We start from the raw sequence: 14524 nt of genomic DNA, 5'->3' as shown, positions 1-14524 counted from the left end.
CGTCCACAGCACCTGACAGTATACCGATGCTACGGCAGAGGGGGCTTTAACGTAGGACCCCCACCTATATTAGCCGGCGTGGAGAGCTTGGCCCCTCAATCTGTTACATTTAGGTTCAATCTATATGGCGACTCTGCCAGTGCCGTAGGTCATGTGGCCAAAGATGGCGGTGCAGCCCCGCAACATAATGGAAGTCCCCTATTGGTGTTACATACTTGTTATTGTACCCCTCTTGCTGCATACATGTTATGACTCCAACCCGTTGATATATACTTGTTATGGCACCCCCTGCTGTTACATAACTCTTATGTTACCCCCTGGTGTTCCAGACTTGTTATTGCTCCCTCTGGTGTTACACACTTGTTATGGCACCCCCTGCTGTGATATAATTGTTATGACGCTCCTTTTGTTACATGCTTGTTATGGCGCCTCCTGCTGTAACATATTTGTTGTGGTGTCCCCTTCTGCTTGATAATGTTATGTTGCCCCCTGCTGTTATATACTTGTTATGCTGCCCCCTGCTGTTACATAATTCTTATGACACCCCCTGGTGTTCTATACTTGTTATGGCGCCCCCTGCTCTTACACACTTGTTATGGCACCTCCTGTTGTTACATAATTCTTATGATGCCTCCTGATGTTACACACTTGTTATGGCGCCTCCTGCTCTTACATAACTCTTAGGTTACCCCCTGTTGTTCCATACTGGTTATTGCACCCCCTGGTGTTATATACTTGTTATGACGCCTCCTGCTCTTAAATACGTGTTATGGGGACCCCTGCTGTTACAAAACTCTTATGTTACCCCCTATTGTGTCATACCTGTTATTGCACCCCCTGATGTTACACACCTGTTATGGCACCTCCTGCTCTTACATACTTGTTAATGGCGCCCCCTACTGTTACATAACTCTTATGTTACCCCCTGTTGTTCCATACCTGTTATTGCACCCCCAGGTGTTGCATACTTGTTATAGCGCCCCATTTTCTTACTTACATGTTATGGCGGCCCCTGCAGTTACATAACTCTTATGTTACTCCTTGGTGTTCCATACCTGTTATTGCACCCCCTGGCACCCCCACACTTGATATGGCGCCTCGTGCTCTTACATATTTGTTATGGCGCCCCCTGCTGTTGTATACATTTATGAGCAGCTTCTACCCTCACCTTCTGCCTCCCCCCCCCCCCCCCACACCCCTTGTGAGCCCTCATGGCAGGGTCCTCTCGCCTTCTGTACCAGCCACTCACTTAGCTCCTGTTTAATATTCTTGCTTTCTTCGCTATGTACTGAAACTTTCCGTACGTGCGGCGCCCTGGTAAAAAGGCGCTTTAAAATAAATAACAGTAATAAAGCTCATTTCCGCTCGTGGGGCGGCTTTACTGTGATGAATATTTGATTTGCCGCATTTTGTAATAAGTTTTCAGCTCTTTATTAACGTGAAGCTTTGTCATTATGACCTAAAAAGTTTGCTTCGTCTCTGCCGCAGTCGGCGCCGGCATTGTAATTCTCGGCGTCTCTCTTGTAGGTTTTCTACACTGAAGTAATTAACGGCAAACATGTGAAGCAGCAAACGCAGGACGTCCCCCTGAAGCTGGAGATGCTGAACATGGTGAGTTATGGAACTCTGGGAATATTAGGAGAATTACCTTCATGAATGATTAAAGATCGCCGGTTATTAAAGCCGCAGCGTCCTCAACTAACCGCACGCCGCGATCCACACGGGGACAATGTATAAACCCTCCAATATAAAGATATATATTGTACTGCTAATTGTAAAGAGCAAGGGGCGCGATTACACCAGTCCCACTAATGCTCACAAGTTAGAACTAATTGCCAGTCTGCAACTTCACTTGCAAGTTTAGCCCGGCAATTATCGGTCAAACACAAGTGCTAGCTGCAAAAATAGCGTGAACGGGCGATTTCCAGCTATTAACCCTTTCCAATCCACTGCCTGATGTCTTCCTACATTCTGATTGAAGCTTGTACAGCTCCAATGTCAGAAGATGTCCGACAGGGTATTCTTACCGTCTATTGCTAACGACTTTGCTGTCGGAGCCTCTCTGGCGCACATACTGGCTTTAGCCAGCAGATGGCACTGTTGTATAACAGCAAAAAGAGAAAGCCTTTTAGGAAACCCTGAATCTAAAATTGAATTGGAAAGGGTAAAGTCCTGAGCTTAACTTGCAGTCAAATTGCCCGTTCACACGATCGGGGGGCTGCGTGGTGCGTATTATCTTGCTCCCGTAGAAGACAATGGAAAGTCCCACGCATCACGGAGATCTTTTCTCGCAGCACAGACCTTAGATGCGAGCTTTGCAGTCGCATGTTCTATCTTTGTTAGGCGCACGTTTTTTGCGCACCTAAGATTCCTTCATCTGAACGTTTCCATAGGAAACCATTGGTTCTATCAGACGCCATCTTTTCATGTGCCTATCCTGCGCTACAATCACACTCGTGTAAATGAGGCTTTAAAGAAAAACAATTGAATCTGCATCGCCGCATTCTAAGGCTGGATTCAGACGACCGTATATCAGCATGGTTTTCATGCCGAACCGATATACGTCGTCCTCATCTGCAGGGGGGGAGCCTGGAAGAGCCAGGAGCAGGAACTGAGCTCCCGCCCCCTCTCTGCTTCCTCTCCGCCCCTCTGCACTATTTGAAATGGGGAGAGGTGGGACGGGGCAGGGCTAATTCTCGGAACTTAGCCCCGCCCCCGTCCCGCCTCCTTTCATTGCAAATAGTGCAGAGGGGCGGAGAGGAGGCAGAGAGGGGGCGGGAGCTCAGTTCCTGCTTCTGGCTCTTCCATCCTTCCCCCCCCCCCCTGCAGATAAGAACGACGTATATCGGTTCGGCATGAAAACCGTGCCGATATACGTTCGTGTGAATGCACCCTAAGACCCAGAACATCTTTCTCTTACCAGCGGTGGAGCTCTGTGAGGGCTTGTTTTTTGAGGACAGAGTTTTAGTTTTTATTGTTACTAGTTTGAGTTACATGTGACTTTTAGATTCCTTTTCTGTTACGTTTTTGGGAGGCGAACACAAAAAAATAGCAATTCTGGCAGTACTTTTACAATGATTTTTAACATCATTCATCATACACGATAAATAACAAAATATTTCATTGTTTGGATCATTATTAGGGATGAGCGAGCGTACTCTGAAAAGCACTACTCACTCCCGAGTATCGCTGTGCTCGTCCCTGAAGATTCGGGTGCCGGCACAGAGCGGGGAGCTGCAGAGGAGAGCGGGGAGGAACGGAGGGGAGATCTTTCTCTCCCTCTCTCCCGCCCGCTCTCCCCTGCTCCCCGCTGTGACTCACCCGTCAGCCGCAGCGGCACCCGAATCTTCAGACACGAGCACAGCGATACTGGGATAAAGCACATTACTCGAGCAAGTAGTGCTTTTCCGAGTACGCTCGCTCATCCCTAATCATTATGAATGCAGTGATGACTCTTATGTGCTGTTTTTCGTATTTTACTCACTTAAAATGGCTTTTGTGGCGAGGAATGTATAATTTGTTATTGGATTTTTTTCTTTAAATTAAACTTTATTGAACTTTTTTTTGCCACTATTTTTAGTTCCTCAAGAGGACTTGAAGATGTGATTATTTGACAGCTAGGATAGTACACTGCATTATTTATGTAGTGCGCTCTACTAAGGGTAAATCCATAAGGCTGATAGCAAATCAAGACTGAGATGTGTTGTGGAGCAAGAAAACAACACCCAGTACCTGAATGGAAACGTTATATGATGGAACCGAATGGAGATCAGTGAACCCCTTAAACCCAAAAACATTGATGTGAAGAAGCCCTTATATGCAATGATCCCATTCACTTCAAATGTAGCACTACCTGCAATACCAGACCCAACCAATGCAGTGAGAGCGGAGCTGCTAAAGGGCAGAATGCAGCATTGTTCTGTCCTGTAAAATGCTGGAAGCCCAGACAGAAACTAATGGACACCATTATAGTTCATGGGGTCCATTCAGTGTCATTTGGTTCCATCATATAACATTTCCATTCGGACACAGGGTGCCATTTTCCTGCTTCATAACATAGCAGAAAAACAAAATGCAAAAGTCCAGATCTGAACAAGCCATTACATGTAAAGATCCTATGCAGTTCAATGGTAACACTGCCTGCAATACCAAACCCAGCCACTGCAGTGTGAACAGAGCTATTCGCTTCCTGCAGAAATCAGCTCAGCGCACAGGCATGCTGGCCTGGTGAACAGCTGATGAGCTGGGTTCCCAGTGACGGACCCCTGCCGATGTACTATTGATGGTCTATTTGATGGATGGGCCAGCGATTTTAATTGTAATAGGAGACATAGATCAAAGGAAAGAAGAGATTAAGGAGAGGAGCAGTGGGATATCTATTACTTTCTCATGCATTGTCTAAGCGTAATTTTCTTAATGTTATGACGTTTTTGCTTTTTCTCACTTTTTGTTCTTTAGATTCTACTTAAAGTGGTTGTTCAGTTTTTAACTATCTATGCCACATCATTATGGCAGGTCATCCATAGTAGATCGGCAGGGGTCAGTTGCCCAGGACCCCCACCAAAAAGATGTTGGCCGAGGTCAGTATGCTCATGCCCTAAACTGATTTCTACAGGAAACGGACAGCTCTGTTCTTGCTTCTGCAATGCCCAGGCTTGGTTTTGTAGGCTAAGTTCCCATTAACTTCAATGGGAACTTGGCCTGTAATACCAAGCCTGGCCACTCCATTAGGAACGGAGTTGGAGTTGTCTACTTCCTGCCAAAATCAGGTCAGTGCAGGAGTCCACCGAACAGCTGATCTGCGGGGGACCTGGATGACAGACACCTTGACCTAAGCATAGTCCATCAATAGTTTAAAACTTGACAACCACTTCAATGCCATTTACTATCACATATCCCAGTGACTATTTATACTACTTGTGGATATTACTCAGCCATGTTCTTTCCCATCGTCTTTCTCTTCTTGAGAAGCACTCTTGTTGCGGTCTCTGAGAAGAGCGCTTCTTAACTTAAGAGCATGCAACTATTGGGATTCGAGCCTTCTCTCCAGATGGCTGGAACGCTATTTTAGAACTTGCTACATGATTTCTATTAATGAACCTTATACTATGTAATGCTATCCATAAATAAAATGTAACGATAACAATTTCTATTTCAGGGGCAGCTGGAGGCAATCGAGATGTTTGTAAGTAGTGTCTGCGCTCAGATCATGATATGTCTGATGCATCACTTTGTGATAATTATATCACATATTATTATTGGCTGCAGCCTATAATAACCTGTGAGACCATGTAGCCAAGGGATATGTATCACATGGCTGCTATGGGGCCCTTGGAGAAAGGGGAGACATTGTCTGTTTGGTCCTATTCATTTTGCTATTGGGTGATGACAATCTGAGCAGAAGCCCCTCCCTAGAGGAACTGCATTAGCAGAGAATCGAGAGGGTGGGGTATTGGCCTAAAGATCCTTTTACATTAATGGATGTGTCAGCAATGATGAGCGATGATCAACAGATTGATGCCTGTCTACTGGACCAATCAGTCAACACCGACCGATTCAGACTATTGGGGGGGATGATTCATCATTCATACTATTGTTCATGCCCATAGTATCGAGCTTCATCATGGCTGGCAGCACTTCATATGGGGAGATGTGCCGCTGACAGTGATAATTTGTTTATGCAGTCACCCGATGAACGAGCGTTTGCCTGTTCAATAGGCAATTGGTAGTACCTTCATACAACCCAATTATCAGGAAAATGAATGTTCTTGCCCAATCACCAAACCGTGTAAAAGGCCTATAAGAGTGAATTAACGTGTAGTGGAAATGCTGCGGATCTATAAGGAAATCAGCAGCATTTCGGCATCAAAAAACCCTGCAAAATCAGCACCACTAGTGCGGGTTTTGACTTGGATTCAGCTGCGGATCCACATTGGATATCAGACGTTGGCTGCCGCCACACCAGCGGGTCAGATTCCGCATGTGGAATCCCGCAGCAGAGTCCGGCTCTGGCGGCAGCAGCATCCGCATGGACCTGCTTTCTCTTATCTGTACTGCGGATGGTCCGCACGGCTCGCTGACGGACATGCGCAGTACAGATTTTTTTTTTAACTCCTGCTTTCTAACTCCTGTGTATCACAGGTCATCTTAATACTTTCACAGAGTCATTTAAAAAATTGTTCTCAACTGGACAATCCCTTTAAGGGAAGGGTGCAGAAGTGGAAGCAACAAACTCTACAGGTGTAGCTAAGCTTTCACCAGAGGCAAAGATCCAGCGTGTAACCCTAGCCCGGTAGCTACAGTGAATTCCCCAGCCAAGACTTATTGGTGCCCCCCAACATCCGGGACCTGGGCCACATTTCCCATCAGCCCCCTTTAGCTATGCCCCTGCCAGGCCCTTCTGCTCTTAGTAGCAAACCCCTGCACCATAATGGGGACCATGTTAATCTTTGCTAGGTTCCCTTTTCTTCTATGTGCACCAAAACTTTGTGAGATGCAACAGATGGTAATTTGAGAATTAGCATCTGAAAATGTGAGTTTCTCCTGTAATTACAGCAGCCGTATCTGAGTCATCGCGTTTCACACACGCCGGTTGATCATGCAAATTGCATCGGCATAAACTAAAAATGTTTTCCTAATTTTTGCAGCATCATTGCCATCTGTCAGTCACAGACTGGAAGAAACATGATTGTCACTCACTGGTTTACATAATGTAACTTTGGAGAATGTTTACGGGACTGAAAGTCTGAGTTTTCAGATGGGAACTTTTATTTTTTTAATTAAAGGGATAGTCCAGCTTAGGCATTTCTGGTATATCCAAAGCATATGTCCCTTTCTGGTACCCTGACCTATCAGGATAATATTTCCCAGCATCGTATCACAAGTAGAAGCTAAAAATATTGAGAATATGATATTTTTGGTCCCCTAGTGGTGTTAAGTGGTACTGCACCTATGTTACGATTTTCTGTTCACATGGTCATTTTGGATTCTTCCATAACTGATAACAGTTTGAGTAGTCTGATAGATACTCCAGACACTTCATTGTAATACAGTAAAGCCTTGCTAAAACATCCCCTCTTCATGGACTTTTTTCATTCCCTCTTGGGTATGCTGACCTATTCTCTGACAAGACTGCCCCTCTAAAAGACCATTCTGACAGTAATTTTGGTGGTTGTCCCCTCAAAAAATCTGTAAATAATGACTACAATACATTGAATAGAATATTGTTTTGTCAACTAGTGGCCATTAAGGGTATCGCAGGGTGTTTTTTTTCCATTCTGCATTTTTTAAGAAAGACACAGCACATATTTTTCTTTACTGAATCCGATAAAAAAATTAACCAAACTAGAGGCATTAGGGAGGTACAGCAGGACCTAAGAGAACTTGGAGGTGGCAAGAACCGTAATATGGCCATGTGCATTATGCCATGACACATTCTCCTCACTCTCTGATGTCCAGGAGACATGGATTGGACAGGACCAGTTTTTCCTGGTGATAACAGGTGAAGGTGGTGTCATATGACTGAATTGGAGACTGACAATATCCCATATCTATGACCTTCTATGATACCAATAAGGGATATCAACATCGGAGTTTCCATTCAGAACCTCCATCACTGATTTCCAATAGAAAACAAGACAGAACCGTTTGGCCAGGGGTGCGATTTTCCTTCTCCCTGAACGGAGCAGGACAATGGAATTCCCTAACACTGATAGGAATGAGCCCTAATACTGGCAGTGCCAGTCTTAGGTTAGAGAGTACCCTATGCAGAATTTTTCTTTGCCCCCTATGATAGGGAAAAAAGAAAACATATGTCCTTCACTGATACGCAGTCTGCCTGTATTTTGCAGCAAGATAACAGCATATTCCACATCAGAACAGATCAAAGAATTAATACCTTACCAGAGCCACACTAATAACATGAATACAGCACCAAAGTCAAGCTCAGTACATAAATACAACTCCAGAACCAAGCTCATATCAAATATAGCCCCCGAAACCAATCTCATAACATATATGCAGTCCAAGAACTGAGCTCATACCATAAATACAGCACCACAACTAAGTTCTGTATATAAATACAGCATGAACCAACCTAATCACATATATACAATACTAAAACCAATCACATGCTATAAATACGGCTCCAGAACCAAGCTCATACCATAAATACAGCTCCATAATTAGACACAAACCATAAATACAGCCCCAAAACCAAGCTCATAACATGAATACAGCATTTATTAACCTCCATACATAGATACAATACCAGAACAAAACTTGTGACATTAAAACAGCCCCAGAACCAAGTTCAAAAAATAAATACAGCACTAGAACCAATCTCATAACAGAAATGCAGCACCAGAACCAATCCTATTACTGAAATACAGCACCGAAACAAGCTCTGTACATGAATACAACATGAAACAACCTCAGTAGATTATAAAAGCCTGATTGACTTCTATGGGAGTTATGGAAACAGTGTATCACAGGAAGCTCAGCTATTTCCGTCTTCCCATCCCCCTCCACCCACTGCATTCAGAGTCACTGGAAGCCCTAACTCGAAGTTGCTGCAGTCCCAGAGATGGGGCCCACACCTATCAGACCATTATGGCATTACCCCTCCTTCGCTGCTGGGATCCATTACTGCAGCCCACTGTGGTCATGGGGTCTGCTGTGACAGCTGATGTCACAAGAAATCAGGTGACTGCTGCAGCCAGTCAGAGACTCCGGCATCACCATTCAGCTCTCCTGGTATCATGCCACCCAGGATGTGAGAGTCGATGCCAGGGTAATGAGCAGTGACTCTGCAGCTCTGATTGCCTCCAGCAGTCACCTGACTTCCGGTGATGTCAGCTGTCACAACAGGCACCATGATCACGGCGTACAATACTGGAGGAGGGGTAAGTACAGGTCTGTTTATTATTTTACTACATAGAAGGGGGGTTGTCAAGTAGCTAGAGAACTCTCTTGAGATTTAGTTTATATAGAACTGGAAAAATCCATTTACATGGGTTGTCCAGGACTTTAAGGATTTTTCCTATTGATGACCTATCGTAAGGAAAAATCCCAAATGTCCATAACAACCACTTTAAGTGAAGAATAGTAGAATTTCCTTCCTGCGTTAGCTGTAGTGGCCGTCCTTTGTGGTTGTCACTGTTGGAAAACCAGATCAGATATAGCTAAGAAACTGAATTGGTAACAACTTTATAGAAGATGACAGTGCAACAACTTACAGTCTAATACAGAGTTATTGTATAAAGCTCTTGATAAGTTATTTACTGCATGTGAAGATATAAATATTCTTCTTTCGCATTAGAAAGTTGTCCTCAACAATTTACAGCCAGGAACTCTCCATCGGGTTAGTGTTGGAGCCTATAGCTGGGCAGGAAAAGGAAGAGCCAGCATGCCAAGAGATGTGTCAACTCTATCTCCAGGTAAGGACCATCACTGAACTAACGGTAACTGACTGCCTGCTTTATGGTAATTTCCTAAGTAAAAAACTACTATAATACTACTCCTATGTACAAGAATATAACTACTATAATACTGCCCCCTATGTACAAGAATATAACTACTATAATACTGCTCCTATGTACAAGAATATAACTACTATAATACTGCCCCCTATGTACAAGAATATAACTACTATAATACTGCCCTCTATGTACAAGAATATAACTACTATAATACTGCCCTCTATGTACAAGAATATAACTACTATAATACTAATATACAAGAACTAACTAACGTAGTATAATACTGTCCCCTATGTACAAGAATATAACTACTATAATATTGTCCCCTATGTACAAGAATATAACTACTATAATACTGTCCCCTATGTACAAGAATATAACTACTATAATACTGTCCCCTATGTACAAGAATATAACTACTATAATATTGTCCCCTATGTACAAGAATATAACTACTATAATACTGCCTCCTATGTACAAAAATATAACTACTATAATACTGCCTCCTATGTACAAGAATATAACTACTATAATACTGCCCTCTATGGACAAGAATATAACTACTATAATACTGCCTCCTATGTACAAAAATATAACTACTATAATACTGCCTCCTATGTACAAGAATATAACTACTATAATACTGCCCCTATGTACAAGAATATAACTACTATAATACTGCCTCTTATGTACAAGAATATAACTACTATAATATTGTCCCCTATGTACAAGAATATAACTACTATAATACTGCCCCCTATGTACAAGAATAAAACTACTATAATACTGCCCCCTATGTACAATATAACTACTATAATAGTGCCCATATGTACAAAAATATAACTACTATAATACTGCCCCCTATGTACAAGAATATAACTACTATAATACTGCCCCCTATGTACAAGAATAAAACTACTATAATGCTACCCCCTATGTACAAGAATATAACTACTATAATACTGCTCCCCTATGTACAAGAATATAACTACTATAATACTGCTCCCCTATGTACAAGAAGATAACTACTATAATACTGCTACTATGTACAAGAATATAACTACTATAATACTGCCCCCTATGTACAAGAATATAACTACTATAATACTGCCCCTTATGTACAAGAATATAACTACTATAATACTGCTCCCCTATGTACAAGAATATAACTGCTATAATACTGCCCCTATGTACAAGAATATAACTACTATAATACTGCTCCCCTATGTACAAGAATATAACTACTATAATACTGCCCCTATGTACAAGAATATAACTACTATAATACTGCCCCCTATGTACAAAAATATAACTACTATAATACTGCCCCCTATGTACAAGAATAAAACTACTATAATGCTACCCCCTATGTACAAGAATATAACTACTATAATACTGCTCCCCTATGCACAAGAATATAACTACTATAATACTGCCCCCTATGTACAAGAATATAACTACTATAATACCGCCCCTATATACAAGAATATAACTACTATAATACTGCTACTAAGTACAAGAATATAACTACTATAATACTGCCCCCTATGTACAAGAATATAACTACTATAATACTGCCTCTTATGTACAAGAATATAACTACTGTAATACTGCCCCCTATGTACAAGAATATAACTACTATAATACTGCTCCCCTATGTACAAGAATATAACTACTATAATACTGCCCTCTATGTACAAGAATATAACTATTATAATACTGCCCCCTATGTACAAGAATATAACTATTATAATACTGCCCTCTATGTACAAGAATATAACTACTATAATACTGCCCCCTATGTACAAGAATATAACTACTATAATACTGCCCCTTATGTACAAGAATATAACTACTATAATACTGCTCCCCTATGTACAAGAATATAACTACTATAATACTGCCCCCCTATGTACAAGAATATAACTACTATAATACTGCTCCCCTATGTACAAGAATATAACTACTATAATACTGCCCTCTATGTACAAGAATATAACTATTATAATACTGCCCCCTATGTACAAGAATATAACTATTATAATACTGCCCTCTATGTACAAGAATATAACTACTATAATACTGCCCCCTATGTACAAGAATATAACTACTATAATACTGCCCCTTATGTACAAGAATATAACTACTATAATACTGCTCCCCTATGTACAAGAATATAACTACTATAATACTGCCCCCCTATGTACAAGAATATAACTACTATAATACTGCCCCCTATGTACAAGAATATAACTATTATAATACTGCCCCCTATGTACAAGAAGATAACTACTATAATACTGCTACTATGTACAAGAATATAACTACTATAATACTGCCCCCTATGTACAAGAATATAACTACTATAATACTGCTACTATGTACAAGAATATAACTACTATAATACTGCCCCCTATGTACAAGAATATAACTACTATAATACTGCCCCCTATGTCCAATAATATAGCTACTATAATACTGCTCCCCTATGTACAAGAATATAACTACTATAATACTGCCTCCTGTGTACAAGAATATAACTACTATAATACTGCGCTCTATGTACAAGAATATAACTATTATAATACTGCCCCCTATGTACAAGAAGATAACTACTATAATACTGCTACTATGTACAAGAATATAACTACTATAATACTGCCCCCTATGTACAAGAATATAACTACTATAATACTGCTACTATGTACAAGAATATAACTACTATAATACTGCCCCCTATGTACAAGAATATAACTACTATAATACTGCCCCCTATGTCCAATAATATAGCTACTATAATACTGTCCCCTATGTACAAGAATATAACTACTATAATACTGTGCCCTATGTACAAGAATATAACTACTATAATACTGCCCCCTATGTACAAGAATATAACTATTATAATACTGCCCCCTATGTACAAGAATATAACTACTATAATACTGCCCCCTATATACCAGAATATAACTACTATAATACTGCCCCCTATGTACAAGAATATAACTACTATAATACTGCCCCCTATGTACAAGAATATAACTACTATAATACTGCCCCCTATGTACAATATAACTACTATAATACTGCCCCCTATGTACAATATAACTACTATAATACTGCTACTATGTACAAGAATATAACTACTATAATACTGCCCCCTATGTACAAGAATATAACTACTATAATACTGCCCCCTATGTACAAGAATATAACTACTATAATACTGCTCCCCTATGTACAAGAATATAACTACTATAATACTGCCCCCTATGTACAATATAACTACTATAATAGTGCCCATATGTACAAAAATATAACTACTATAATACTGCCCCCTATGTACAAGAATATAACTACTATAATACTGCCCCCTATGTACAAGAATAAAACTACTATAATGCTACCCCCTATGTACAAGAATATAACTACTATAATACTGCTCCCCTATGTACAAGAATATAACTACTATAATACTGCTCCCCTATGTACAAGAAGATAACTACTATAATACTGCTACTATGTACAAGAATATAACTACTATAATACTGCCCCCTATGTACAAGAATATAACTACTATAATACTGCCCCTTATGTACAAGAATATAACTACTATAATACTGCTCCCCTATGTACAAGAATATAACTGCTATAATACTGCCCCTATGTACAAGAATATAACTACTATAATACTGCTCCCCTATGTACAAGAATATAACTACTATAATACTGCCCCTATGTACAAGAATATAACTACTATAATACTGCCCCCTATGTACAAAAATATAACTACTATAATACTGCCCCCTATGTACAAGAATAAAACTACTATAATGCTACCCCCTATGTACAAGAATATAACTACTATAATACTGCTCCCCTATGCACAAGAATATAACTACTATAATACTGCCCCCTATGTACAAGAATATAACTACTATAATACCGCCCCTATATACAAGAATATAACTACTATAATACTGCTACTAAGTACAAGAATATAACTACTATAATACTGCCCCCTATGTACAAGAATATAACTACTATAATACTGCCTCTTATGTACAAGAATATAACTACTGTAATACTGCCCCCTATGTACAAGAATATAACTACTATAATACTGCTCCCCTATGTACAAGAATATAACTACTATAATACTGCCCTCTATGTACAAGAATATAACTATTATAATACTGCCCCCTATGTACAAGAATATAACTATTATAATACTGCCCTCTATGTACAAGAATATAACTACTATAATACTGCCCCCTATGTACAAGAATATAACTACTATAATACTGCCCCTTATGTACAAGAATATAACTACTATAATACTGCTCCCCTATGTACAAGAATATAACTACTATAATACTGCCCCCCTATGTACAAGAACATAACTACTATAATACTGCTCCCCTATGTACAAGAATATAACTACTATAATACTGCCCTCTATGTACAAGAATATAACTATTATAATACTGCCCCCTATGTACAAGAATATAACTATTATAATACTGCCCTCTATGTACAAGAATATAACTACTATAATACTGCCCCCTATGTACAAGAATATAACTACTATAATACTGCCCCTTATGTACAAGAATATAACTACTATAATACTGCTCCCCTATGTACAAGAATATAACTACTATAATACTGCCCCCCTATGTACAAGAATATAACTACTATAATACTGCCCCCTATGTACAAGAATATAACTACTATAATACTGCCCCCCTATGTACAAGAATATAACTACTATAATACTGCCCCCTATGTACAAGAATATAACTACTATAATACTGCCCCTTATGTACAAGAATATAACTACTATAATACTGCTCCCCTATGTACAAGAATATAACTACTATAATACTGCTCCCCTATGTACAAGAATATAACTACTATAATACTGCCCTCTATGTACAAGAATATAACTATTATAATACTGCCCCCTATGTACAAGAATATAACTATTATAATACTGCCCTCTATGTACAAGAATATAACTACTATAATACTGCCCCCTATGT

At 40.0% G+C, this 14524-nt stretch overlaps 1 protein-coding gene across 1 annotated transcript in view; it reads left to right on the top strand.

Moving 5' to 3' along the window:
• The window catches only part of EGFLAM (EGF like, fibronectin type III and laminin G domains), a 118113-nt gene that overhangs the window by 41053 nt on the left and 62536 nt on the right, over positions 1-14524 (top strand). The window contains exons 3-5 of the mRNA XM_066602407.1: positions 1528-1611; positions 5159-5185; positions 9320-9437. Of these exons, the coding sequence (XP_066458504.1) occupies positions 1528-1611; positions 5159-5185; positions 9320-9437 (229 nt within the window). The remainder of the gene's footprint in view (positions 1-1527; positions 1612-5158; positions 5186-9319; positions 9438-14524) is intronic.

The sequence above is a fragment of the Eleutherodactylus coqui genome, chromosome 5 (genome assembly GCF_035609145.1).
Source record: "Eleutherodactylus coqui strain aEleCoq1 chromosome 5, aEleCoq1.hap1, whole genome shotgun sequence".
Classification (NCBI taxonomy): Eukaryota; Metazoa; Chordata; class Amphibia; order Anura; family Eleutherodactylidae; genus Eleutherodactylus; species Eleutherodactylus coqui.
This window is presented reverse-complemented; position numbering and strand designations above follow the sequence as displayed.